The 27,813-nt window shown below is 46.3% G+C and overlaps 1 protein-coding gene across 1 annotated transcript in view; it reads right to left on the bottom strand.

The window, feature by feature from the left end:
- LOC120843123 overlaps nucleotides 1-23,101 on the bottom strand; it is a 79,107-nt gene extending 56,006 nt beyond the window's left edge. Inside the window, exon 1 of the mRNA XM_040214353.3 lies at nucleotides 21,235-23,101. Coding sequence (XP_040070287.1) covers nucleotides 21,235-21,508 — 274 coding nt within the window. The 5' untranslated portion in view covers nucleotides 21,509-23,101. The remainder of the gene's footprint in view (nucleotides 1-21,234) is intronic.
- Nucleotides 23,102-27,813: the final 4,712 nt, after the last annotated feature.

Genomic DNA, 27,813 nt, shown 5'->3' with positions numbered 1-27,813 from the left:
GACAGATTAGTGGGCACAGCGGGCGATTACGCGCGAACAGCCAACGCGGATGGGTGGAGAACGCCTAGATTGATTACACGGTGACTTGTCCCGTCCAAACCAGCCGCTGGCCTGAACGGCGATCAGACGCGTAACCTCATAAATCGGACGTCGTTGAAAACAAAAGAAAATTTACATCCGGAAGAGGTGAAGGAAGCTGGATCAATATATGAAATATGAAAAAAGACGCGCGCATGCAACGCTGGAAGTTGTGCTCATTATTTTCAGGAGTTACGATAGGGTTGAGTCTTTATATATGGTCTGGTTTTATTAATTGCCTGGGCTGCCTTGCAGACGCCATGGCTACTCCAAATGCCTTTCGTTCACAGCACGAAATAATGAAAACTGAAGTTCACAAACATTATATCTTACAAAATGGTAGTGGCTTTCGTGGGTCAATGATGATAGACTACAAAGAAAAAGAACACACATGCGCACTTACATTGAGATGGTAGAAAGCCTTGCTTATGTAAAAAAAAAGCGGAGTTACGTTTTTGGCAATGCTTTGCTGCTGCCAAAGTCTAAATGGGAAAGCATTTTGATATTTCTTCTATGAAGGCCATATTACTCTGAATAAATTGACACGAACTCGTTCCTCCACTGGGTACTCCATGGAGGGAAAGCGAGCCTGACTTGCTTTTCTTTTTCTAGCCAAACGCTATTTTCTTTCTTTCCGGCGCTCCATCCGCACCACGAACACACTGAGCGTCAGTGGGCCACCGCTTCTCTTCAGGGAGCTCCCTCTCAGTTCGCTCCTTTCTTTCGCGGGGCATTGTAAAGACGCGACCGGACCACTTCCAGCGAGTGTCTGACACGGAGCTAACTGCGACACGTGCTTCTGACGCGGAGCCAACTGCGACACGTGTGTCTGACACGGAGCCAACTGCGACATGTGCGTCTGACGTGGAGCCAACTGCGACACGTGCGCCTGACGCGGAGCCAACTGCGACACGTGCATACCTACAAGGACAACTGCGTATCCTGCCACCCGTAGTCATATGACGCATACATGAAGCGACCCACGAACCGCGCATGCGGGCCACAAGGAGAGGAGAGAAGGCTACATCAACGAGAAAATAGTCAAAGTACAGGCTAGCTGGTGGAAGTCAACCATTTCGTCGTTTACCCTGAGACTGGTTTTTTTTTAGAAGAGCAGAAGTAACAGAGACCTGTCTGTCTTTTCTGTTACTTCTGCTCTTCTAAAAACCCCCCAGTCTCAGGGTAAACGACGAATAGGCTACATCGTTTCGCGTTGGGGATGAAAATTTCCGGGGGGGGGGGGGGGGTGTGCTGCCGTAGAACAATGCTATTGAAAAGGCTTCTACTACCGTCACGTACCGCTTTACACAAAAGAATACTCGTTTACAATTAAAGCTACTCCTGCTTTAAAAAGCGTTCAATTAGATGACCTGATCACGTGAGCAGAAAAGTAATTGACCGTTATTTGAAGAGGTAAACGTTAATTCTCCGAGTTTCAGAACGACAGATTTTTCTGCGGGTTTGAGAACGGGTGTTTCGAAGTGTACATTATTAAAGTAGGATCACGGAATGATAAATTGCTTTTCTTTCTAATTCGCCAATTTTGGTGAACCGTGCATTCTCCGATCGGAGGATTGGTTCGAGGATTCCTTGGTGGAAAACTTGTACGAACCAGGGGCGCCATAAGAAAGGAAAGGGGGAAAAGTAACGGTTCCAAGTGGTTTTTGTACTTCGAAATGTAATCAGATTACTCTTGAGATTACTTCCTTATCAGTGTATTCGAATGATTACAAAGTTACTCCCGAAGGTAGTCGATTACAAGTAATCTGATTATTCGTAATGAGTACCGTACAAGTATGCACATAACACACACAAAAAAAGACACTTAAGGCTTCTTACGTGTAGGAATGCAAAAGCATTCCTACATGCAGCGCATTCCTACAAACAGCGCTTGGCGGTGACATCACGCCCCCCACTGCGCAGGCGCGAGGAACCCCGCCGGCTCCACGGCTTTCGTGACGGTGCATCTTCGTCGTTGCGCTTTTCTTTGTGTTTTATTTCTGAGGCGCGTCCGCTTGGACCTTGAGAGCCCCGCCGGCTTCCGCGACGAAGCATCTGCGTTGCTGCGCTTTTGGCCGATGAGAATTTAACTGCCGTTTCGCTGCTATAGACAGCTACAGACAACGCCGGCTTTGCTCCGTGGTACAGTTAATGTTTTCGCATTAAAAGTAATCCTTCGAATGCTACACAAAAAGAAACTGCTGTACACGTGAGAAAGAACATGTGGAGCGGAAAGATAGAAAAATTAAATGCATAAAGTGTAGTTGAGGAAGGTGGAATCATTTCGGAGCAAAATGAAAAGATGAAAAGCCTCCCCTGCTTCTGCCCGTATTTTTGTTCTACAGTGCCTTCATTTGTTTGTTCTCTAGGTATGTATGATATAGAGTATGCAACGTCAGATAAAGATGGCTTCTTGCGCCCCCTTCTTGCCTTCGGGGGTCTCTCAGTGGAGCGGGGCGCAGCTCGTTGCGACCTCCGCACGTGGGAGGGTGGGATCGTCCCACGCACGCGCACGCAGGCAGACAGGCAGGACGCGGCCCGTTTCCTCTTCGCGTTTCTGAATAAACTAAACAAATAAACTGCAAGAGTAAGGCCGACAAGAAGGGCAAAGTGCTCTGCCAACTTCGCGAGAGCGCGTCGAGCCGTCGACTGGCAACGAAACCGATCTTTTGCTGACATGCTATCGAAGGTGGTATTGGCCTTTACGTAAAAAAAAAAAAACAACAACGCATGCACAAAAAAACAAATAATACATGCCCGCACGTTTACGTTATTTTTTCTTTCTTTTTTTTTTTTGCGCAGAATTTGACGCAAAACTAACCAGAACTACGACACAGTGGGCTTGTTCGATTTAGCTCCACTTCCTTACCGGTTGCACTCGGTTGAAATTGCCTTATTCGAAATACGAGTGCATGCAGCTTATATCTCGAAAAACAGCCCGAACTAGCCCCGCACGTTTCTGAACAGCGCTACACTTTCTCGCACCAGTGCAGGCTAATATAGGTAAATCCAACAAGCCCAGAGCCACAGTGATGGCGCAGGCGAGCTGATGTAAGCTTGAATTTTTCTCTTAAAACACTGTAAGAGTATAGCGGAGAAACGTGAAGCCACCAGAGTAGAAGAATGAAAAAGACGACGGAAAGAACGTCTCAAACACAGCCGCGGGTTGGCCGAGTTTGAGACGCTGTTTCTGCCATGGCTCGTCTCCAATCGCTGCGGTAACGGGAATAGGTCCCTCGAGACCCCTTAGGGAAATCTGTCCCCCCGCTGAGAGCTGTGGAATCCATGCACAATGGCGCGCAGAAAAGATACTGTCAAAGTTGGAACCCCGAAAGCGGTACTTGTATTTTATCTCATCTCCATCATATGCGGTTTAGACTTGCACGTTCCATGGCGTCGGTTGTTCCGCCATTCGCCACTTTCAAGTCCCATAGGGGGCGCGCTAGTTACTATCAAAATGGCTGTCAACTGGATGATCAACGTAGAACAACAATACGAGGTTGGGTCCGAGACGCGTTAGTAATTCTAATCTTGTGAAATACGAGCTAAGTAAGAGTCGTACCTCATACTTGCATGTGGGAAGGTGTAAGCAAGCACGTTCATTCTGAAGCCGATTATCCAAGAGCGGGATTCTCACACCGCGGTACCACTATCGCTGAAAGTTGCGTTCTAACACTCGGCACGCGACTTTCAGAAAATATCTATAACCGACCACTGACGATATCTGGAGTACATAGCGGCGTGTCCTGTGCTTTGCCATCCTCATGACGTGGTCATGACAAAAACATCGTCGGCCCATGCATCAGAACAAGCGTGTGCTTCTAACTCTGAGGTGAGGAAGGGAAAGGGCGAAGGCCGATGTCGTTTCTACCTATTCTGCGAATGCAGTATTGGTATGTGAAACCAGCTAAAGCGTGTTTTGTAGATCGAGCATTCTAAGTACGCACTCCGAGTTGTCTACTTAACGAAACCTGACGAAACTAAGAAACGTGTTTTCAGGCCCCTTTAAATGTGGCTACCGCGTGACAAGAGTGATAGAGAAAGAAAGATCGAGAAAGAGGCCGAAAGAACGTCAAGTTTAGACAACCCTTTCGCACAGGCGGGTTACGTGCCGAAAACTGTGATACCTGCCTAACCGCATCAATGGCCAGAAAAAACGAAAAAATAAAAACAAAACAGGTAGAGAAAAGGATTGGCGGAGGACGGGTGCATGTGATCCGTGCACCCGCTTGCCGTACTCTGCTCACCCCTAAGTTGACAGTGCGATGGGTGCTACGCACTCGCCGGACCAATCAGCCGCCTTCCTTTCATCACGTGACCCGGCCGCTTACTGCGCCTGGGTGTGCGAGGGAGCGTAATCACCTGACGAAAGATAGACGAAGTGCTGGTCCAACGAGGACGTAGTTTCCATCGCACTTGTCGGCTCGGGGGTGAAACGGAGTACAGAGCTGCGGCCGCCAGGAATTCGGCGCGGGTGTCTCGTATGCAAATGAACCGCTCAGCGCGAGCACGTTCGAGAAGGACCCGTGCGCAAAAAAAACAAAACAAAAAAGCGTTAAAAAAAAGGAGAGACACACTCTGAGGAAAAGGGAGAGTTAACGCATGCGCGATAGGGTTCTGCCCCGTAACCGATATGAGTTGTTGCTACCAGTTTTGCTGCTCTTTTTTTTTTAATTTTTTTTCCGTACAAGCGAACGAAAGTCTGCCTCGTTTTTTTTCGTGCGGATGCGGGTAGCGTGTTTCGCGCATAGACCTGTGCGTCTGCGGCGCCCAACTGCATGGTGTCCTTGGAGTCGGGGGTCTTTGGTGGTCGTTCTTGGTGGTCGAAAAAAAATATTCTGTTACACCCTTTCACGCTCGCTTTATGCGGAGTGTCAGCCTCACCGGTGTTCTATAGACCTGCAGCTATCTTTTGTTCACAAATCGTTTCTCAGACTCCTAATAGGATACGATCTTCCGTCACTCGCCATGCCAGAGGCCGATAAAGTGCCAGCATATAGCACTTCTGACAATGCGATTTCTTGTTTAGATACAGGGGATTAGAAGAGTTGGGATACTCTGAAGCGTTTGAACAGACTGTACTTACCTACCCAGGGCGACTAAAAAGCAGAATGTATTTAGTTTATTTATTATAAACCAAAATATATTACGTATACCTTTTTTGATAGTGGGAATGCCTGACCTTCGTCTGACTCATAGGTAACAATGAAGAAAAAAAGTACTTGTTAAAACCATAAACCGTTTTTGAAATCTTGCGTCATCCAGTTGCTCAAATCAGAGTTCAACTTTTGCTGTACCTACCAATCGTGGTAACATGCATGTCCTATGTATGTCATTGGGCACCGTTAGTTTCAGAAGTCGCCAGTTTTAGACGGTGACACGAAGATAACAGTCAGGACGAAGCGCCAACCCACGCTGGTGAACTTTTAAGAGCCAGTTATGTCCCAACATACAGCATGGACCTGGGTTAGAAATGAAAGCTTCCGGATACCTCGTATTCAATTCTTGTGTCAGATTATATACTAAAGCATTCCCTTGAATCTAGAAAGGCCTCATATCATTGGCTTGGACGCACCTTCAGCGACTTTCTTCATCAGTCAGCAGAAGGTCGTAGTACAGCATAGACGGCATACCGAAGATGATGACAGTGATCACAGTGAACAGGCTGAATTTCGGAAAAGGTCGATTGAATGTGGCTCTCGTGGTCGAGCATCGGCCTCACACGCCGTCTGATCACGGCGCGCGGAGCCGCGAAGAACGCTAGAAAGACATATGGGTCGAGGGTAAAACCGTTGGAAGTGAAAGCGAGACGAGATCGTCCTTGTTGGAATCATCGAGGGGTCGAGAGTCTCTCGAACCAGACGAGACCCGTCGAGAATGACGTCACTGGGTCTCCGGCAACCTGAGCCGCACGTCGTGTCGGTTTGTTTGAACGACCCAGTTGATGCTTGTCAATGGCTCGCTCTTTTCTGCGTATCCGTGACCAGATAACAAAGTCCGTGTCGGCACACAAAGAATGCCGGGTTTCTTTGTAGGCGGAGATTTCGTAGTTTCCGTTCCGAATGATCGTTTGTCTTCTAAAACCCGTTAAAAAGAACCTCGTAGCCGGGCGGTCCGTTTGCCGCTGACACTCTAGACTTTATTAATGTCAACGCCATATGAATATAGGTCTCTTAAAAAGTCCACTGTAACCAGAAGTTCGCGTTTGAAGGCATATCCGCGACGAAAGGCACGAGCGCGAGTGCTCTGGCAGACAAATAATTCTGCGAAGTGACATGCAATTTGCGAGGGTGTACAGCCTTTCTAATAGACAATCTGTAAGGCCACATCAGATATAGACAAACATACCCTCTACAAACAAGTCAACCTTCACATACGCCTGGTGTGGGCGTGCCGCGTCCGCAGAAGCACGATTCCCGTAGAGTGAAGGGTCTGCACACGAGCAGTGCCGACAGCAGTGACACCACTGGGTATACACTCCGTGCGGGAACTATAGGGGGCGCTTTGAAAAACGCGCGCAGCGCCGCTAGCGGAGGAGCTGGCGTTCGACTGTGAGGCGCGTTCAGCAGCCTGCGGCGCCTTTTCGCATGCCAAGCTGTGGCGGCGGAAGCGCGCACGGACGAAACTTTTGCTTTTTGAGCCAATAAGTTGAGGGTGACGTTCCATGAGTGTTGGGGCAGAAGGGCATTTAGCTTTTCTCCACTTCTTATATATTGAGTTTGAGTCGTTATTAGGGGTAATTTCTCTAGTTGCGGCTGAAAAAGGAGTTGGAGCAATTTTCCGAAAAGCAAGACGGCTGCCACTATAATTGCTTTGTGTGGGAAATTTATTTCGCTCGTCGCTGTAAACCTAGGACTGCTGGAACGATAATATTTGGAGGTGAGTGAGATGTTCACTAAGTTTGTGCACGAAGAGTGCCAAGTTTCTTTAAGACAGCAGGTGTGAAAGTTATGTTTCTAACGAATAAAGAAATAAAGTGTTGTGTTCTAGCGGGCTGTGCAAAGTGCAGATTTGGGCACACAGGTGCTTGGACTTGACAGTAACATGACAAAGCACTTATTATACAAAAAAAGGTGGCATAGGGAAACCAGGTGAAAATTTGGTTTGGGCGGCGTTACTCAATGGGAACCGGTTTTGACCATGAAAATGCTGTCAAGAAAATACCACTGGTTGGGGGAGGTGGAGATTTTAGAGGTAGGAAGGGACTAGTGGACTGTACTTCCAATTGAAACAACTTTACGAAAGGTGGTTCCAAAGCCGAGAAAACAAAGTTGTCGGCCAACATACGGTTTGGCCGCCAAGGGCTTTTGCGGTCAGCTGTTGTGTAATAACCTGTTGTGCGAGGTGCTGATTTTCGGCGCACAGGTACTTTGACATGACCGTCACTTGGCACAACACTTATTATAACAAAAAGAGTTGGCATAGCGAAACCAGGTGGAACTTTAGTTTGGGCGGCGTAACTAAATGGGAACTGGCTTTGACCGTAGGCTGTCAGATAAAACCACTCATCGTGGAAGGTGCACACTTTACAGGTAGGAAGGGACCAGTGGACGGTACTTCCAGTTCGAACCACTTTGCGATAGGTGGCTCTAAAGCCGAGAAAAAAAATTGTTGTCTACAGAACTCGGGGTGTCAGCGTTTCCACATCCAAAAGGAGGCTGATCAAGAAAGAAAGCACACCACATAAACTTCCATACTCAAACGTCGATTCTCCAGTGATTCCAAATTTCATTGTGTTTTTTTGTTTTTTTTTAGATTTATATTTGTCACTTTTTTTACCGGTCGAATCTTTTTTCATGAAGTACAGATTGCGTGCCATACTTGTCCGGAAATATGCACACAGGACAAGCGCTAACGCTTGTCCTGTGTGCTTCTTCGTCTTATTGTCCCGTCTCTTTTGCGCTATTTTTAATATGAATGTCCACTTCCAACTTGCCCAGCAGACCAAGCTTTTACAGGACGAAACTTCTTTGGAGGGCATTCCTCCAACGAAATTGGCACTGCATACCCGCGAGTGTGGGATGGCATTTTAGTTCCTTCCATCGGCGCTGACACATGTACTGGTACGAAAACAAACGCAGAGCGCAAAGCGGCAGTGTAGAATATGTCAGCCGTGCCGACACAGTGGCAGACATGATCGGGAGACCAAATTTCTCGCGTCGTACGGCACGGCTCCATCGTTGTCGCCGTCCCACAAAACATCGGCGAGGTGAAAAACTGTGAAACTTTGTCTCCACGAGATACGACGCATAACTATTGAAGCACTTAATGACGCAGCACAGGCAGCACTTCATGCTGTGAACCCAGTGCAACCGCACCACTCCGACTTTAATACCAACGTACGCGGCGTGGTTTCGGTTTCGTTTTCTCTCGGGTTCTCACTCCCTACCTTCGGCACCGGCCGCGCGGCGGCGCGCCAGTCGCGTCGCACGGAGTGTATACACCTAGCAGAGTAGACAGTTGGGCGAGTTGGTAGTTATTGAACATAGTGACAGTTGCGCACACAGGGACAAGGACAGAGAAGAGGAACACGTAGACGACAGACAAGCGCACACTCACAACTCATGTATTAACGAAAGAAGAAAAGAAAGTGGTACAGAACGCGGAATCCGCTCGAGCGTTGGCCACACAGGCACGAGGGACCAGAGGCCCGAGGGCTCGAGGGGTACTGTTAAAATTACCCACACGAAAATGATTTTAAAAAGGCAATTTCCTCCTCTGTTAATGACACAGACGGAAAGCTGACACATCGCTCGCCCATGCTTAGAATAATGAAAGCTTCAAAAATCTCTCTGGTGTGTTTTTCCCGGTACCTGCCTATTATATTGGTGTCCGCTAAGGATGGCGTACAATTACACGATTTACAGTGAAGGGGTAGATGGCCCCCCACCGTAGACTTTAGAGAGAGATTGTGCTCTCGTAGCCGGTCGTTCACACACCGCCCGGTCTGTCCAACGTAGCTTTTACCACATGAAAGAGGGATACTATATACTACACTCAGGGAGCAGGGCACATAAAAGTGGGAGTGGTCCTTGTGGCACGTATGTTTTTTAAAATTGTTTACCTTAGCATGAACTTTTTGACAAATTTGAGCCATTTTTTGGGGGGCTGACATCACTAAAGGGACCCCGTAACGGCTAGCCACCTTTTTAAGATTGTGGGAAATTTTATGCATATACGGGACGACCACGATTCTTTTTTTGTCAAAAGCGGGCTTAGGTTTTTGAACTCCCTTCACTCTCTTGACCAGAGTTCCCACTACCTCAGTCAGCACCTGCATAGGAAAGCCCGAGGATGTCAGCCTCTCAATTTGTGCTTCAAAACTACATTGGAGGGTATGATAACAAGACTTATTTAAGGCGCTTGTAAGGCATGACATAGCTATACCCCTTTTAACGACTTTGGAGTGAGAGGACGTGTAGTTTAGGATGCCTTTCTTGGAACGAGGGGAAAAGGTCCAGCACAGGTGATTGGGTAGCAGAGAAAGCGAAAGGTCCAGAAATTGCAAAATTCCTTCCTTTGGCGTTCCACAGGTAAAGACAAGTCCCAAACCACATTTGTGGAAAATGTCCATTGTCTTACAGACAACATCATTATCGACCGTTTTTTTGTACACCAGCAAGAAGTCGTCGACATATCTAAACACTTTTGTGACTGTCGTGGAATCAATGGAAGACTCAATAGCACGGTCAACACCCGAAAGAAAAATATCGCTTAAAACCGGTGCTACACATGAGCCAATGCACACACCCGACTTTTGTAAATAAACCCCATTTTTCCACTGTATGAAAGTGGAACTAAGATAGAAATGGAGAAGTTCTAGGAAACTTTCCAACGTTATCCCACTTGAGTTCCGGAACGAAAGTTCATCATGTGACTCAATGCAGGACCTGACCGAGGCGAGCAAGGAATCATGGGGAAGTGAGTAGAAGAGGTCTTGAACATCCACGCTGAAGACACTGTGATTGTTAAAGTCATTTGTCTTCAGAAATTCAAGAACAGCCTCCGAATTGCTGATCAAAAAGGGGTCGTTAATTTTTAACCCTGACAGGTGTTTCTGCAGATATGTCGATACTTGCCGTTGCCACGAACCTCTTTCAGTAACAATAGCTCGGAATGGGCATGCTTCCTTGTGTGTTTTGGCACTGAAGAAGATTTCTAAGTGCAGCTCTTCAGCTTTTCTGATGTTGGCAGCTAACTGTGTTAATGTGAGACGTTCGCACAGACTGAGAGCCTGGCTCTTCATTTTTTTCATCACAATCTGCACCTGTCGGAAGTTCTTTTGTACTGCTGCGCAGGCTTTTTCATTATACATGCCTTCAGGCATTATCACGAAAGAGCCTTCTTTATCGGCCTCCAAAACAAGCTGTTGGTTGTCGACCAAGAAGTTAATCAGGGAGATTTACCAACCTCGGGGATATTGTGGTACCCCATTCCCTTCAATCAACCTTGAATCTTGGCCCCAAGTTTTGCCTTCAACCGAATCTGCACCCTCCGGAACTACTTACTTTGGCAAGAAAGGTGGCGTACAAGACTGATGAGAAGATACGACCTCGATCTATATCGGAATGTGTTGACGCTGTTTCTGTCTCGGGGAAAGTCCAGACCCAGGATCCTATGCGTCTGGTTAACTTCTTGGTCGACAACCAACAGCTTGTTTTGGAGGCCGATAAAGAAGGCTCCTTCGTGATAATGCCTGAAGGCATGTATAATGAAAAAGCCTGCGCAGCAGTACAAAAGAACTTCCGACAGGTGCAGATTGTGATGAAAAAAGTGAAGAGCCAGGCTCTCAGTCTGTGCGAACGTCTCACATTAACACAGTTAGCTGCCAACATCAGAAAAGCTGAAGAGCTGCACTTATAAATCTTCTTCAGTGCCAAAACACACAAGGAAGCATGCCCATTCCGAGCTATTGTTACTGAAAGAGGTTCGTGGCAACGGCAAGTATCGACATATCTGCAGAAACACCTGTCAGGGTTAAAAATTAACGACCCCTTTTTGATCAGCAATTCGGAGGCTGTTCTTGAATTTCTGAAGACAAATGACTTTAACAATCACAGTGTCTTCAGCGTGGATGTTCAAGACCTCTTGTACTCACTTCCCCATGATTCCTTGCTCGCCTCTGTCAGGTCCTGCATTGAGTCACATGATGAACTTTCGTTCCGGAACTCAAGTGGGATAACGTTGGAAAGTTTCCTAGAACTTCTCCATTTCTATCTTAGTTCCACTTTCATACAGTGGCAAAATGGGGTTTATTTACAAAAGTCGGGTGTGTGCATTGGCTCATGTGTAGCACCGGTTTTAAGCGATATTTTTCTTTCGGGTGTTGACCGTGCTATTGAGTCTTCCATTGATTCCACGACAGTCACAAAAGTGTTTAGATATGTCGACGACTTCTTGCTGGTGTACAAAAAAACGGTCGATAATGATGTTGTCTGTAAGACAATGGACATTTTCCACAAATGTGGTTTGGGACTTGTCTTTACCTGTGAAACGCCAAAGGAAGGAATTTTGCAATTTCTGGACCTTTCGCTTTCTCTGCTACCCAATCACCTGTGCTGGACCTTTTCCCCTCGTTCCAAGAAAGGCATCCTAAACTACACGTCCTCTCACTCCAAAGTCGTTAAAAGGGGTATAGCTATGTCATGCCTTACAAGCGCCTTAAATAAGTCTTGTTATCATACCCTCCAATGTAGTTTTGAAGCACAAATTGAGAGGCTGACATCCTCGGGCTTTCCTATGCAGGTGCTGACTGAGGTAGTGGGAACTCTGGTCAAGAGAGTGAAGGGAGTTCAAAAACCTAACCCCGCTTTTGACAAAAAAAGAATTGTGGTCGTCCCGTATATGCATAAAATTTCCCACAATCTTAAAAAGGTGGCTAGCCGTTACGGGGTCCCTTTAGTGATGTCAGCCCCCCAAAAAATGGCTCAAATTTGTCAAAAAGTTCATGCTAAGGTAAACAATTTTAAAAAACATACGTGCCACAAGAACCACTCCCACTTTTATGTGCCCTGCTCCCTGAGTGTAGTATATAGTATCCCTCTTTCGTGTGATAAAAGCTACGTTGGACAGACCGGGCGGTGTGTGAACGACCGGCTACGAGAGCACAATCTCTCTCTAAAGTCTACGGTGGGGGGCCATCTACCCCTTCACTGTAAATCGTGTAATTGTACGCCATCCTTAGCGGACACCAATACAATAGGCAGGTACCGGGAAAAACACACCAGAGAGATTTTTGAAGCTTTCATTATTCTAAGCATGGGCGAGCGATGTGTCAGCTTTCCGTCTGTGTCATTAACAGAGGAGGAAATTGCCTCTTTAAAATCATTTTCGTGTGGGTAATTTTAACAGTACCCCTCGAGCCCTCGGGCCTCTGGTCCCTCGTGCCTGTGTGGCCAACGCTCGAGCGGATTCCGCGTTCTGTACCACTTTCTTTTCTTCTTTCGTTAATACATGAGTTGTGAGTGTGCGCTTGTCTGTCGTCTACGTGTTCCTCTTCTCTGTCCTTGTCCCTGTGTGCGCAACTGTCACTATGTTCATATACACCTAGCCTTCGTTTCATGAAGTACGAATGACTGAATCATGAATAGTCACTGCTTGAGAAACTGGAGCGTGGTTCATCATGATCCCGTTTCTCACCTCGTGAGAAACGTCTCTCGGGCGTTCTTATTGTCCGAATGGCGCAATTTGATTGTCGGTGACGCGAGAACAACATGCTCGGAACTCGCCATGCCCTGCGTTTCTCATGCTATCGGTGACTTTAGTAAGGCGTAGATTTTTCGGTGTTTATTTATAAGAGAAATCGACCGATATGTTCTTCCGTGTTTATTTATTTTTTTTTTTTAGATATCGGTGCAGTTTGGTTATTTATTTCGGACGAACCCAAAACAAGATGATTGTCGGCGAAAAAAAGAAATATCACGAAAAACAAGAAATTATATTCTACAACAATAGCAAGAGTTCGATTCTTAAAAAAAAAAAATATAGCTGGGGGAAAAATTGCAAAGAATCGGTGTTTTTTTCTCGCTTTTAACTGATTTAGTAGTTTTCACGGCTCTACCACACTTCATCCCAAGTATACTTCATCCCAGGACAGTTCATCGACGGATGTTTATTGGTGTCTTTCGGTTAAAAGCGCACGCCTACGGACACGTTATAAGTCGTTCTTACAATATTTTTTGCGCGTAGCCAGTCCTCGGTGGGCCTGTCCTACTTCGGAAGGAGTCCGGCCGCGGAGATTTGACTGCTTTTCGAGCTCGCATCGTGCAAAGCGTGAATCACGTGGCGAGGGCTTCCGATTCACCTTGTTTTCCCCCCTTTCCCAAAGCTATTGACCTTCCGAAAGGACACTCGTTGTTTTCAAATTAGCCCCAATCACTTCTCGCAGAACAGCTCCCAGACGTGTTGCAGAAGGACGGCGTTAGTCACACCGAATGTCCTTTTTGCACCTATATCTATAAAAAAAAAAAAAAAAAAAAAAACATTAGTAAAACATTTTCGTTTGATTTGCATCGGCTTACGGATGTGTCTTATGACGACCGCCATCATCAACTAAAGCTGTTGTGTAAAGGTACGCGTTGGTGATCGAATATTGATAGTCCGACAACGAGATAAGCAACTGCGACCTGCTCGACGAGCAAGGTAAGAAAGGGCCTTGGACATTCTCTCCGTATGATCGATGCTAGAACGCTCTCGAGATACAAGATGTTATTCGAGACAAAGGAACACAGAAAAGCCAACCGTCACATAGAGACATGTACTTAACGCGATACTAGTAACGAGTGACTTCTACCTAGTTACTTTTTTTTGGTAACGAGTAACTTATTTATTTGCATTTCTAGAAAAGAAACGAGTAACGTACTTAGTTACTTTTAAGGTCAAGTAACGAGTAACGGTGTTTTCTTGCTTTTCAGGAGTGACGTGTACAGCAAAATTTAAACAGCCTCGTTTTAATTCAAACCTGAGTATGCGTCTGTTGCGACAAAGGCAACCCGAGAAACAACTAAACAGCATGACAGTATGGCAACGTTTATCGCTGAACACGTCAGTCGAACTCTACAGCTAGGAATGTCCTTCATTCAGCGAACAGAATGAGGTTCGTTGGTTGAACCTTCTAGAATTGTGCGCAGACCGAATGAAAACCCGGAGGTTGCAGACGCGGGAAGGCACATAACCCATTGTCAACTTGAAACTTTAGAAGCCGAGAGAACAAAAGAGAGAAGGGAATCTCAGAATCACCAGCTCTCCCTGAAGCACAATCACTGCCTTTCCGTTGACCGCGTCAGTAGGGCGACTCTTCAGCGTCGTCAGAAATGTATTCCCACGAAACGAGGAAATTATGACCGATGAAAACTTCGAGAGGCAGCCGCTGCTTAACTGCAACGACTACTGAAAAGAAAACAATAAACCATGAAACAAAAGCAGTTCTGTATTTAGTCGCGCCAAAGTAGCGAGAAAAGTAACTCGCTACTTTTGAAGTAAAGTAACGCGTTCCTTGAGGACCGGTAACGAGTAACGTGTTGAGTTACTCTTCGAGCAGATAACGGGTAACAAGTTAGTTACCTTTTAAGGGTGACGTGTACATGCCTGGTCACGTAGCACTACGGCTACTGTGGTAAATATTATACTCCGTTTCACCTTATGCTGTACCGCAGCGAAGGCTAGAACCGCGAGCTCATAGCGTTGGCAGCTGCCCTTGGTGCACGAGAGCTTGTGCCGCCGACGTGTGCCATAGAGCAAGGATCTCGCGCTTGTAGCCTTTCCTGCGGTTCAACACAAGGTGAAACAGAGTATAGACTCGTTCGATTTGCGTGCACCTCATGCACCAGCGCAAAAAAGTGTAGGGCGCTGTACACCCTGTCGTATCTCCATACAGATACCGGAAGTTCATTGCCCTACACTTTTCTGCGCCAGTGCAGCGGGGACAGGTAAATCGAACCAAGCTATTCTGTGCTTACGTGGAATGCGCAAGGCGCGGCTAAGTGCAGTCGTTTGTACGCATCCCCAAGGCCGAACATTAGGCTTCCAGCCATATGAGTAAGCAGCTCCCATAATGCTGTAGTACGTAGACCATTGAGTCGTTCTGTTATCCATCTTACATGATGGATCCTCGCATCTGGTCAATCAGAGCTCTTTTTTCAGCAAAGATTTCCGTTTTCGACCCGATACACTCCAAAAACGATCAAGGCCTTCGCAAACGCAGTCACGCACCGCATATGAGGGTAGACAAACAGGATCAACCCTCACACGCGATAATAATATAAAAAAAATAGTAACAAAAATCCTCATTTCCACCTACTGAAGTATACGCTCACGCTGCTCGCGTGCTCGGGAGAGTCAATCACGATGGCGTGTCGGCCCTTCTTCTCCGCCCATCTCGTCAACGCTGCGGCTTTCTTTTTTCTGCGCTCTCGTGTCTCTTTTCTGCCGGTTCTTCTACGTGTCGTTTTTCCGCCTCGCTTTTGTCCCATCTGGTTTGGGAAGGAAACCACCCGGATGATGGTCATTAACGGGGTGACCTCCTCTCAACTCTGTCGACCTCTCGCATCCTTCCTGCTTGTTCCTTTATCCGAGGGTGAACAAACTCGCCCTCGTTTTGATATCTCTCCCCTTTCACTTCTTGTGTTGCGAGGAGCGACGATGAGGAAACCGCAGATCAGAGACCGTTTTGGTCGTGCGTTTCGTAGAGCCCCCCCTTCCCCCCCGGACTTGATCCGATTCACTTGAAGGACGCACGTTCGTGTCCTCCCTCGACTGCGCGTGCTTTGAGCGGCGAGACAGAAAGCAGTGGGGCTGAATCTTATACGTCACTTACTGACGGACAGCGCAGGTAACATGTGGGACACGCGCGTTGTGTCAGCGTACGGCCGGAACTTGCGTCCAGTTCAGAACACGGGTCCCAGCTAAATGCGTTAAATTCAGCACTACCGCTTTCTATCTGTGTTGTGTTGGCTATGTATGGATGGATGCATACGGCTGAACCATTTAAAGGGGTGGTGAAGCGATATTGGTTTGGAATGTTCATGATTTTGCAGAGGCGTACTGGTCCTAGTCTTGGCCAAGTTTACTCGCATAGACCGCCACTCATTTACAAAATTCTTTGTCGCGGTGAAATTGCGAGGGTAAAAGGGGACTATTTCTTTGAATCTTGCCTTCGCAAAATCTCGATGACGTAATTGTGGGATCGAAACCGCCCGCCTGACGACAATCGAGCGCGGCTCGTGGATTGGATACGAGAACTGCCTCAGCACTCGACTTCGGCTCGTGACAATCGATGCCTCGGCGGACACTCGGGTAGTGGATCGTGTCCAACCACAACGGTGATGAGAATAGCCGAACCCTAACACAGCCTGGAGCTCGGCGCGCGTTTTCTACTTTGTCAACCCCAGCGCGTGGCTATGATTAACGTTGGCAGCATTGCCCTTCCACTCAAAAACAAGTTGGTACGCCACTGTCTTCATACGCTCTCTGAGGCATTTTTTTTCCTTGTGTAACGGTCACATTGGTCATGCAGAAACTGCCTTCAGATATACTCGAAGCAAACATATGTATATGCATACAACAAACATATGTCGAGCGTGCTTCAAGCGTGTCCACAGACTTTCCTGTCATCATGTCCGCAGAGAAACTCCGTGCCTTTTATGCGATACATGAGCAGTGTAACAACGGTTTTACAAATGTTTTTGTTTTTTTTCTCCACATAAGCGCTACACTACGAACGCACCTGCAGAGATTGTGAAAGGAGCGGCACGGATGGCTCTTTAGTGTTGGTATCTGTCAAAGCGGTCATTGATTCTTCCAAGCGGTGCGAAAGACCCAACGCGGCCAGCTTGTATAAAACGGTTCGCGGAATGCAGAGCGACGACGCAAGGACGGCTGTGGGACGATTTTTTTTCGTTCTTCCTTAACCTCCGGATGGACCGAAGCCAAGGCACGCTCGCGTACGCATAGTCGGAAGTGTAGTGCTATGCGGATAATACCTTTGCATCTGATGGACGCTTTCCAAGAAGCGTTTTGCGCATGCGCCAGCTGTCTTCCCACCTAGCGCCCAGGGCTTGCGTTGGCATGCTGTGTAGAGCAACCGGGCTGCTGGCAGACGACAAGGACGTCGCGATTTCAGAGAAATCAGAGTTCCTAGACAGGCTCCCCGTAGGGGAGCCAGGGTTGCGAGTCTGTTGCCCACGCGCCATCGCGCCTCTATTCGCCGATTTCAATCATGTGACAAACAAAACTCCAGTGCTGTGTAGAGAAAGCCTCTGCAACGGCCGCTCTGCAGCTCCGCTAGCCGCTAACTAGCCACTAGCCAACTCCGCGGATGTTCTTTGCTTATGCATGAAGCCCTAGTCTATACCATCTATTCCTCTGAAATCCGTCGTCGTATGGGTGAAAAAATGTGTCCCATAAAGACCAAAGAACACTTTTGACTCCCGCGCCGGATGTATTAGCGCATTAACGCAAACATGGCGATAGCAATGTTCACATAAAAAAAGCGCTCACACAAACAGGTTTGCTTTTCGCTTCCGGTGCCATTAGATTATAGAACCATGGTATCCAAGTTAATTTAATATATAAAATATGTTTTTATTTGGGCTTATGGGAACGCTTGCTCTAAGTGTTAATAATTTACCAATTCTTCGAAGAAATGATCATAGACAGCAAGTCCTTTTCTTTAATTAAATTTCTGACATTTAGATTTTTTTTTTGATTGGATGACTAGTAACACGGTTACATAATCCGTGTCATAGTCCGTCGTAAATGCGTAACAGAAATTACCAAGCAAATAATGTATACTGGGCCTCAATGTCACAACCTCGACATTTGACGCGAGCAGGTGGAATTGCTGCAATAAAAATTTGCGATAATTAATCAGCATAGAAGCTCACAACGTAGCAGGGTTGTGCTTGTTCATGATACTGAATTCGCCGGGAAAAAAGTATACTGGGGAGTTTCTTCGCTCGCCGTGCTGCCTAACGCATTTTTTAAATACATCGACGACTGCAACTTTATAATCAAGTGTGATGTGGTCGCCAATAATGAAAACGGAAAAAAAGCGAGGGCAAAACCGCAAGCCGCATAAGTCGGAGCACGCAGCTCCTGGACGCGCGAAGAGTGTCTTTCCCGCGTAACTTTGGACTTCGGACGACGGCGTGTATAGCCAGAGGCTATCGCAACACGTTACTGACTCGCAGCCTATCAGATGACGGCGTCATCACATCGGAGCGCTTAGACACCAATCAGCAAGCGACGGAAGCTTTTATTTACGATTAGCCGTACACCGTACACCCTGTTCCGCTATACTGACTATTCTGTTGAGACGGGTTATAAGTTATAATAATGAAGCCAACGGGAATCGGAAATCACTTTGCTATATCCGCTATTTCGTTATAACCGACTTCGTTAGAGCCGCTCTCGACAGATGTATGAAGTCACTGGCAGCTAAATGAGTGCAGAATGTTGCCTAACATGTTCACTCGTTTTGTGACTGGTTTCTTCGGTGTTCTTGTGGGTTAATGCCGCGCGCAGTATCATTGGTTCCGGAACGAAATTAAGATTATCGGGGACACGTCACTCCCCGAGTTTCAAAATCTGCCAGTGACTAAAGTGATATGTGGGCTAACGCAAGTCATGTGGAGCCTGATTGATTCGATTAGGAGGATAGGGGTAGACATCGAGGCAGCTTGCTTTGAGGTCTACCCACTGTCCTTTCAATCGAGCCGGTGATCACTGCAGCCCCCTCCTCCCTCCCCCCCCCCCCCCCCCCCCCCCCTCCGCACTAGAAGCAAACAAGCTTGCGCTCCGCATAATAACGAGACAGAAAACACATGCAACAAACGCCGTGACGGAACGCTTAAAAGACGCGTCATTGGTCGGAGGGATCATACACGCGCGGCAGACAATGTGCCACGGGACATTCACGATACGTCATTGGCTAAACGTGCTCGTATATAGCTTCACCTGCGGGCCAAGTTGACGAAAAACGAAACATGATCAAACGCTCCTGGGCATGGCTTTTCCGACCGATAGGTTTTCCAAGTACCGATTTAGCGGTCGCGTGTATAAACGACCCGTCTTCGCGTGCGTAATGTTTTTCATTTTCAGCGGCCCAGAGGCCCAAAGTGGCAGTGAGGAAATGTGCTCGGCAATCGCGATGACTGCCTTCGGACAGTTGGTGAAACAAGCCAGAGAGAGAAAGAAAGAGAAAGAGAGAAAGCAGCCATTTTGACAAGACCTTGGCTTTTTTTTTTTTTTTTTTTTTTTTGCTGTTGTTTTGCGGAGGTCGAGCGAAGGCAGCGACTGTTTCAGAGAGTGATTCGCCTTCGGGGCGTAATCGCGTGGTTTAACGTCTTGGGGCTTTCGTGCAGTCTTTGCGACGCGATCATGCGAGACGTCCGATTTATTGGGGAAGTCCAAGCCAGTGGGTCTTTTCGAGAATACACACTTTCGTTCGCTCTAAATATACACTCGTTGTTGTTGTTGAAAAGACGCCTCGTGTGAAAGCGCAAAGGGCCTTTTTTTATTTATCGCGTCTGTCAGAGTTTCCGTGTTTGAAGTAGAGCGCTCTCATGGCGGCGGCGCTGTTGTTGATTGTTTGGACGACGCCCACAGTCTGTGTGTGTCGAATACGGTTAAGGCTCGTTTACACGTGACCGAGTGGTTCTTTACGATGAGAGGAAACACTGGCACACCGAAGCCACATATAGGGTGGCTCTGAAACAGTTATGGCCTGCGTGTAGACTATAGGTTTTGCATTAGACTGAATCTTTTTCTACTTTTTTTTTTTAGACCAAATCTGAGCACTCTTTGTGAGAAATGGTCGCTGATAACATTGTTGGAATGAATTCAAGCTCGCGGCGAAAAAAATGGACGGTTAAATAAAATGATAAATTTACCCGGATTAGAATTGTTCCGGGGCTTCGGAACTTATACGTATATAGAAGCTTTGGAGGTAGGGTCGCGCCGATGTGTTCTCTCGTGGTAAGCGGTACGACGCCGTTGCAACAGACACATTCGTATTTTAATAGAAATTTGTGAACCATTTTTAGTGGTTGTTAAGGATCGTGAGTAAAACATAAAATAAAGTTTCATGTTTGGAGGATTAGAGATCGGGGGGTTGGAGTACACTGAAATGAACTCTTCCTCTTACGAGGCGTCATATCGACGCTGGAGGTTGGCTACAGGTATTGCAAAATCGTTGTGATAAAGTTTATTGCAACAACTGCAGGATTCACGTCCACAGAAACAAAGCTAAAGTTAATACCCAACGTTATCCGGCGCACTGGGCACTGATAAGAAAGTTGGTTTGTGTGGAAGGTGCCTTTCCTAATGTGCATGATTTAAGCATCATTAAAAAAAAAAAAAAAAGTTAGTGAAATATATTTTCTTTAAATCAGATTAATTTGTAAATCGAATTAATTTCATTTAAATCACTTTCGCCATAAAGGGGTGATTTTTAATCTATGTCTTTTTTTTTTTTTAACATGACAGTTTGACTGTTCAGTCGGTCCGATCACTGAATACAACGCGGAAGAAAGAATTAATGTAAATTTAATGTACCGTTTGATTAACAGCTTTTTATTGAGTGAACTCCGCCATAGGAGGAAAAAAGAAGCTCGATATTTTTAGGCTAAGCTAGCCTTATTTGCATTTTATTTGCGTTCCAGTTTTTCAATAGGACGATACTTTTCTAGCGCTAGTTGCGTTCTTCCGCGTACTTATCTACTCGCTGTAGGGCGTTACGTAAAGAATGAGCGAAATGAATGGTAGAAAGAAATCTGAACGTTCCAATTTGCTCAGAAGTCCGTGGGTTTGAACTCGTACTCAACATGACATAAATCTTTCTTGCTTAATAAATCCTTGATTTAAATACAAAAAAAAAAAATGCAAGTAGAGAGCATCAAATGGTAGACAAACGGTAAATAAAAATATATATTTATATTCTTGGGATTATTTTTGCGGGAAAGGTTTGACTGAAATTATCATAGTAAAACCGGTCTCGTTTAAATCACGATTTGAATCCTCCTGATTTTTATCTTTCACCCTGTTCAAGCGTAGGCAACAAGGACTGTCAGGTTTGGGAACGTTTTCTTGCACGGCCGTAACTCCGCCCATCGTACCATCGTTGCCCTTGTCGAGAAAAAAGTTGGGATACAAACTCACCGCTGTAGCTGTCCGGAATGACCAGGGCCGGACCCGCGAGGCTGAGTCCAGGACTCCGTACGTCGGGACTGAGACTCCGAGCGTGGACCTTGCGGCACTTGTACGCCTTGTACAGGACCAAGGGCTGACTCAGATCGAGACTGGACGGAGACTGCACCCTCTCCTGGATGCGCACCACTTGGGGCAGCGGCACCCGTCGCACGAACTCGCGCGGTGGTAGTCCCATTGGACACCAGGAGTCTGGGGTTCCACCGGTGTTGGAGCTGAGAGACATGGATGACTTGACGGTGGATATTTCCAATGGCTTAAGTTATAGCTATCTTACTTAGTTCTTAATTCGTGTAGCTTGGACAATACAAACTCCACGATGACCTACGGAGATCTTCTTATGGTTCGAAGCGAGCTTATGTGGTTTGATGACTGGTCTACACCAGTTTAGACGCAGTAGGCCTTCAGAGGCGTTGGAAGGTTACTAGAGGACAATGTTCCCACACTTCTTTGCACCACATGTTGTTGAGTTGAAGCTAACAGCTTTTGTTCTTCTTTTAAGCGTAGTCCTGTGAAAATCGGAAGCTTACCTTCCGAAAGTTTTTGCGGGTTTTCTGGTAACTACAAGTGCACCACTGAGAGAATGTGGAAGTGTTTTTACGATGCCGTATAAACAACACTAGCAACAACGAGAACGTGCCCTTTGAAGGAACCTCCTCTAACGTTTACGTCTTTTATTTATTACAAATCCTTGGGCTTCGTCAGTGTCAGGAAACGTGATTAATCAATTCCTCGCGGTCTTTTCCGGATCAGGTATCCCTGGGGCAACCGCCGATTTCAAGGGTAAGCTCCTGGCAAAGTCGTCTTGGCTAAACGCGGTCTACCTTCGCTTCCGTCGACTTAATTAAGGGCTTCGCCTTGTGGTCTTATCTTCGCGATCCTGCGTTGGGCGCAAAACAACAAATCAATAAGGAACAAGTAGAGCAAATGATTCAACACCTCGCCCTTGATGATCAGTTGGCGTAAACGAAGGATGCCGGCGAGTCTTGCGAGATCGCTTTTGTCCCTTGAGATATGAGTAACGGACGAGACTGAACCTGAAGAGTTCTTGTTCTAGGAAGACGTCCCTGTGGTTGTCTCTAAGCGCCGGACGTTGACCTTAGGGAAAGACAAACGCGCTTTTACCAGCTTTACTCTACAGTTGACGAAAAGGCTGCAGAAGACGTCTCTTCCTGGAGTCCTTTCATCCGGAGTCAGGAAGCCGGTACGGCGATGCACCCGCGCTTACGAAGACGCGCTTGCCGGCTACAATCGGGCGTGATTGTGTGGCCGATCTGTGGTGAAACCGGGCACCGTCTTTGACGGGTACGGCTCCTAGTCGTTTCCGGCCTCCCAAACTGGCACCGCGAAGGTCTCACTTCCGTGCCGGGCTCCAGGTGTCCCATAAAGGCTATGCTCCGGTGACACGGTCCTCGACACGTCCTCACACTGGCGAAGGAAGGAGCGGGCGAAAAAGCAAAATCAACAAGCCGCTCTTCAGCGATCGTCACTCGGTTACGCTCCACTGGCACCAGCCCGTGGAACGCGGTAGTTCTTGTACCTGTCCGGGTGTCTTTCTATGGTGCTTTATGTAGTTTTTCTTTTTATTATTGTGGAAGTGATCCGTGGCTTCGGTGACGTCTCGAAACTGGACCACGAAGAGTCCGGGATGTACTCCTGGCTCCCGTGGGATATTTATTGACAGCCCAAGCTGCCTTTTACGCTTGTGTTTTCTCGTTCTTTATCTTGTCGGTTTCGGTTCAGAGCGCCGATGTTCCGTGCACCGTCCTTCTGGCATAGACTCCGCAGTTGGCGACTGATGTGACCACTTGGTTCAGCCCTGAAAATAGGAGAGAAAAAACAAAATCAAAATGAGCTCAAAGTCAGGCAGAAGACAGAAGGAGGAAAAGCAGTAAAGCTGTTTGAACTTAATACGCTTAAGGAGTATTGTCGCGCTTTGAGATTGTTCTATTTAGAGGTTTTAAGATCCAGGATGTCTGCCTTGTGGAAATGTTAATCGGGTCTAGCGGTGGTGGGTAGCCGCAGTTTAGGGTGCTTCGCTGTCGCCACTTGTTGTAACGCATTTATTTCTTTTTTTTTTTACAGACTCAACTTGCACCTAGGAGGCCAGTTTTTTGTGTACTCTGTTATCTGAAGCGGCGAAAACCCCGTGGGAATGCAACTGATCCTTTCGAAACAGCTGTAATCCTCAAGACTAATCGCGAGTAAATACCGGTGTTGGGTAAATATCTTCAGCTTTAAGAGAGTAGAGGTGGCTAACTGAATCCTTCAAATGTAAAAAAAAAGAAGAAAACCTACTTATGACCTGTTCTTTTTCGCAGAAGCCCTGATGCGTGACAGTTGCCGCGATCATAGGAGCGGTGCTTCACACCAGTGCAACAGAGACGACCACTGCAAACAGGGCAGACCACCTAATAATTGGTCTTGAACATTGACTACGCGATATTCTAACAATGTGAACATGTCGACGCGTAATTCAGCTATAGATACGTCATCTTTTCATGTTTTAACAGGGTGATTTAATGCCTCAGATTAAATGACTGCATCGAAGGAGCGCATGACGCAATGTCAGGTTTTGCCATGTGTACGTTTGGACTGAGAAAAAGCTGCTGGTATCACTGGGAAGAGAGAGAATTTTAATCAAGCAGGTTTGTAATGTTTTTGCCTCGAAAAGTTGGTGATGGTGGATTCAGCACGTAGTCTTTGTATATATAAGAAAAAACGTGGATAGTACTTACAAGCATGAGTATGCTAAGGTATATTTCTACAACAAACTGCAATTACAATGCCAGTTTCAAATTCGAAGAATACCCGACATACCCCACCCACACAATGGATCAATAACCACCCATCTAAACAGAAACTGTTCCGGTCACCAAACTGTTATCGAGCAATAATCTCGAAAACATAGAAATGCATCCTTTGCAAGAAAACAAAAACTAAATATTTGCCATACACATGTTTATGTGGCAAGAAAAGTGTATATTAGTATGCTTCTTGTTTTAGTAGTGTGCTGGGAGTGTGTATGTGCTCTGTTGCTTCCGCGAACTGAATTCGGCTGCTAATGTCTAGGCGCTCAACGTATATTCTGATATAAATATGTTGTAGATACATAGTGAAAACAAAGCATGTGAATCTTGTTAATGTACTTAAAAGAACATAAACGTCATGATAACTCATATATAACTTACAATCTATATAAGTTCTGATATGTTTATTGGGGAAATTATATAAACCCTTTCCCTTCGTTCTGAATTGGGAACTCGAGATATATTTGAAATGTATATATTTCCGAGTTAAATCTTTTTTTTTGCATGAAATTGCACATTCAGTTTTCTTTTAGTATCTTGCTTTTGTCCGAAGACAACGAAGTTTAATTGCTTAACTCAGTGTTCAGTTACCCTGTCGTGACTGATAAACTCACTACTGCGTCCTGCAGAGGCTAACTGCAAGCTCCAGCAAACGAGGGTTACAGTTTTTGGGACTACGGTCCTCGTCACACGGTGCGGACAGTTACCCAGAATATTCTGACGCCAGAAGAAGCCAACCGCATGAGATCCGGCAGCAACCACAGCTTAATATAATTACGCAACAACCGTCGTAAATTTCCGTAGCAAAAAAAAAAGAAAGAAAAGAAAGTCCAACGGCGGGCAAGATTAGCAAGCTTGTAATGGATTCCGCGGTGTGGAAATTACGACAGACTCCGTAATAACTACAGAGAAAAGGTTGTGTACCCCTTAATCAATAACCTCTCTAGACTCCGACGTATAAAACCATAAAATTCTAATACGCATAAAAATAAAAAAAATAAAAAAAAACATAAAATTTATGTTGCATACGCTTTCACTACAACAAATGTCCACAGGCAAAATCGCACGGAACACTCTAAACCACCTCGCTCTCCTTTCTCTCTCTCTCTCCACATATATATATATATATATATATATATATATATATAAATCGGAAGTATGTGTAAATAAAGGCGCTGAAAGACCGTGCATGCACCGAACATCTGAGGTCATTACTTTCGGTTCAGGACCATCGCGGTGTCCCTTTCCCACTTATTCAAACCTCCTCTTTTTTGTCGTCTGCTTTTTTTTTAATGTTTCTGGCGTTTCTGGTTTTTACGCGCAACCTTCCGAGATTTATTGGGATCAAGGATTGAGGAAGAAGATCGTCGCGCGTAATTACTACGCTCTTCGGTGCCTCCTTGTTTTCCCGGCCCGTGCTGTGAGAAGGAGACGCCCCGGTTTTGTGCGTGTGCACGCCCCTGACTGGCTCGTTCCGGCTCGCCACGCGTTAACGATTATTGCGCGACGTAGTTGGGCTCTTTATGTCCGCAGTTTTCTTCTTCTTTTTTTCTCGAAGTTTTGTTGCTCCTTCTTACTCTCCAGTTGTTGATATTTGTGTGCGGTTGTGTATGCGTGTGTGTTGTCGTTGTTCTCGTTCATGGGGTTGCTTCATTTGCGTTCCGCCGAGGTCCGTTTGTGTGAGCGTGTGTTGTTTATGCTACGCTACCTCTCGCTATGAATCGCGGAGACAGCCACGAGCCAATCAGGCGTTGTAAACGAGTCACGTGACCGCGCAAACCCGCACGTCGTTGTGCCGATATTCGGAATGTCACGTGACATTCAGACGTCATCAAATTGGCTCGCAACGGTCGCTGCGCCCCACCGTAAGGTGAAATTGACTATAGTACACACGCGGTTACGCAAGTCCCGCTGCAAAACATTAAGAGTGAAAACAAGCCGACCAGTCTGATATACAAATAAACGAGAAGCGTTTTTCTTTCTTTTGTATGTGTGTTTGTCGTTTACTATGTCTCAACGGGGGCGATCTTGAGGGGGGTATCCACTTAAAAAAGAACCTATACTCCTTCGGACCGAACCGTCCACATTGGGGATTTTTTCTTTCTTTTTGTATCTTGCACGTGTATTTCTTGTGGGATAGTGCTTATAGAGGCCGATGCTTGGCCAAGCGAATGTCTTTATTTCCTAGGGAGAAGAGATGAGACAGTTCGCGAAAGAGGCTGTACCTCGTTATAAAGATGGCGAAATCAGCCGCTAGATGAGAACGACCGGGCATCGATAAAAGGCGATATATCGCTGGAAAGGGAAAGTGATGTGGTGAAATGAGGAGGACGCCGTGTAGTTCGGGGCGCCCCACAATAGTTTCGTACGGTGTGCGGCTAAGCGGGTTAACCGCCCATTGACAGCACGTTGATTTGTTCCGCTTTATCGAACAATTAGGCAATTGATGTACGTTCATTCTTAGACGTGACTCGCGAGCTTGCGGGCATCGTACATTCATTTTGTTTGAGGTACTGGTAAACGTTATGCACAATTTACGTTTGTGCGATCTTTTTTTTTTTTTTGTTCTAATTTACCGGCAGATAAAAAAAAAACAAAAACATTACATATATAATAGAAAGACGGAAGTGACGTCAAACGCCTCGAAGAGTATCTTCGACAAGATTGCTCATCAAAATAAATGAAAACGATGGTCAAATTCCGCTTTCTACATTATTTAGAGGCGAATAAATATTTTATCCGCGTCGATATACAGCAATTTATTAGCGTGTCGTTATAGCGCTATACGGTGCAACGTCTAATTATATATATATATATATATATATATATATATATATATATATAAGATTGGGAGTTGTACGTTAAACAGACGAATACTGTACGTTGTTATGCTACAGTTCTTGACATGTTAAGAAACACAGAGAGTGGCTCTGTGATCGCTTTGTGATTGGTTCTTTGACGTTCTTATCGGCTAATCTCTCATTCTGACTGGGTTGCGGAGCAATGACGAGGTGCTTGGGATTCATCGCGTCAGTGCCTTTTACTACATATATATATATATACATGACGATCCAAAGGGGTGCCGATCAATTGCAGTGCCAAAAGTGCACCGTCACGCCGCTCCTCGCATTTGTACCTTTGCTCATCTCCGACTATATCCCAATCACGCACCAAAAAAAAGCAAAAAAGCGCGCGCAAAATTGAGGCGCGTTTTTCCGGGGCCCTACCCTGGACACTTGGTGGGAAATTCGGCGAGAAATCTGGCGGGCGTGATTGGCCAACGTCGCACTTGACCTTGGCGCCGGCCAATCAGAGCCGCGGGATTTCTCGCCGACTTTTTCGCCAAGCGTCCAGATTAGGGCCCCTGTACGGGAAGTTGGTTTATAGCCGGAGATAGGCAAACGCACAACATGCTACGAGCGGCGTGACGGTGCACCTTTGGCGCTGCAACTGATTGGCTCCGTCGTATCGTGTGTATATAATGCCGTCTGCGTTCGGTCTTGAGTCGCAGTCACACGGTTCGCACACCACACAAAAGACGAGGGTGTTTCTCCGCAGACATTGACGACAGAGATATCTGCGGACATGTGCCTCGAGAATGTTCCAAAGCACGGTGAGCTTCATAAGTGCGCGTGCTTCACACACATCTGCATACAGTGGGCAGTTTTAGGGAACCGTTTTCGCACATCCGATACGGTACAATAAGCACCTCCGGCACGAA

The sequence above is a fragment of the Ixodes scapularis genome, unplaced genomic scaffold, assembly GCF_016920785.2.
Source record: "Ixodes scapularis isolate PalLabHiFi unplaced genomic scaffold, ASM1692078v2 PGA_scaffold8__174_contigs__length_109621045, whole genome shotgun sequence".
NCBI classification, from domain to species: domain Eukaryota; kingdom Metazoa; phylum Arthropoda; class Arachnida; order Ixodida; family Ixodidae; genus Ixodes; species Ixodes scapularis.
Note: the sequence above shows the minus strand (reverse complement) of the source record. Positions and strands in the feature narration are given on the sequence as shown.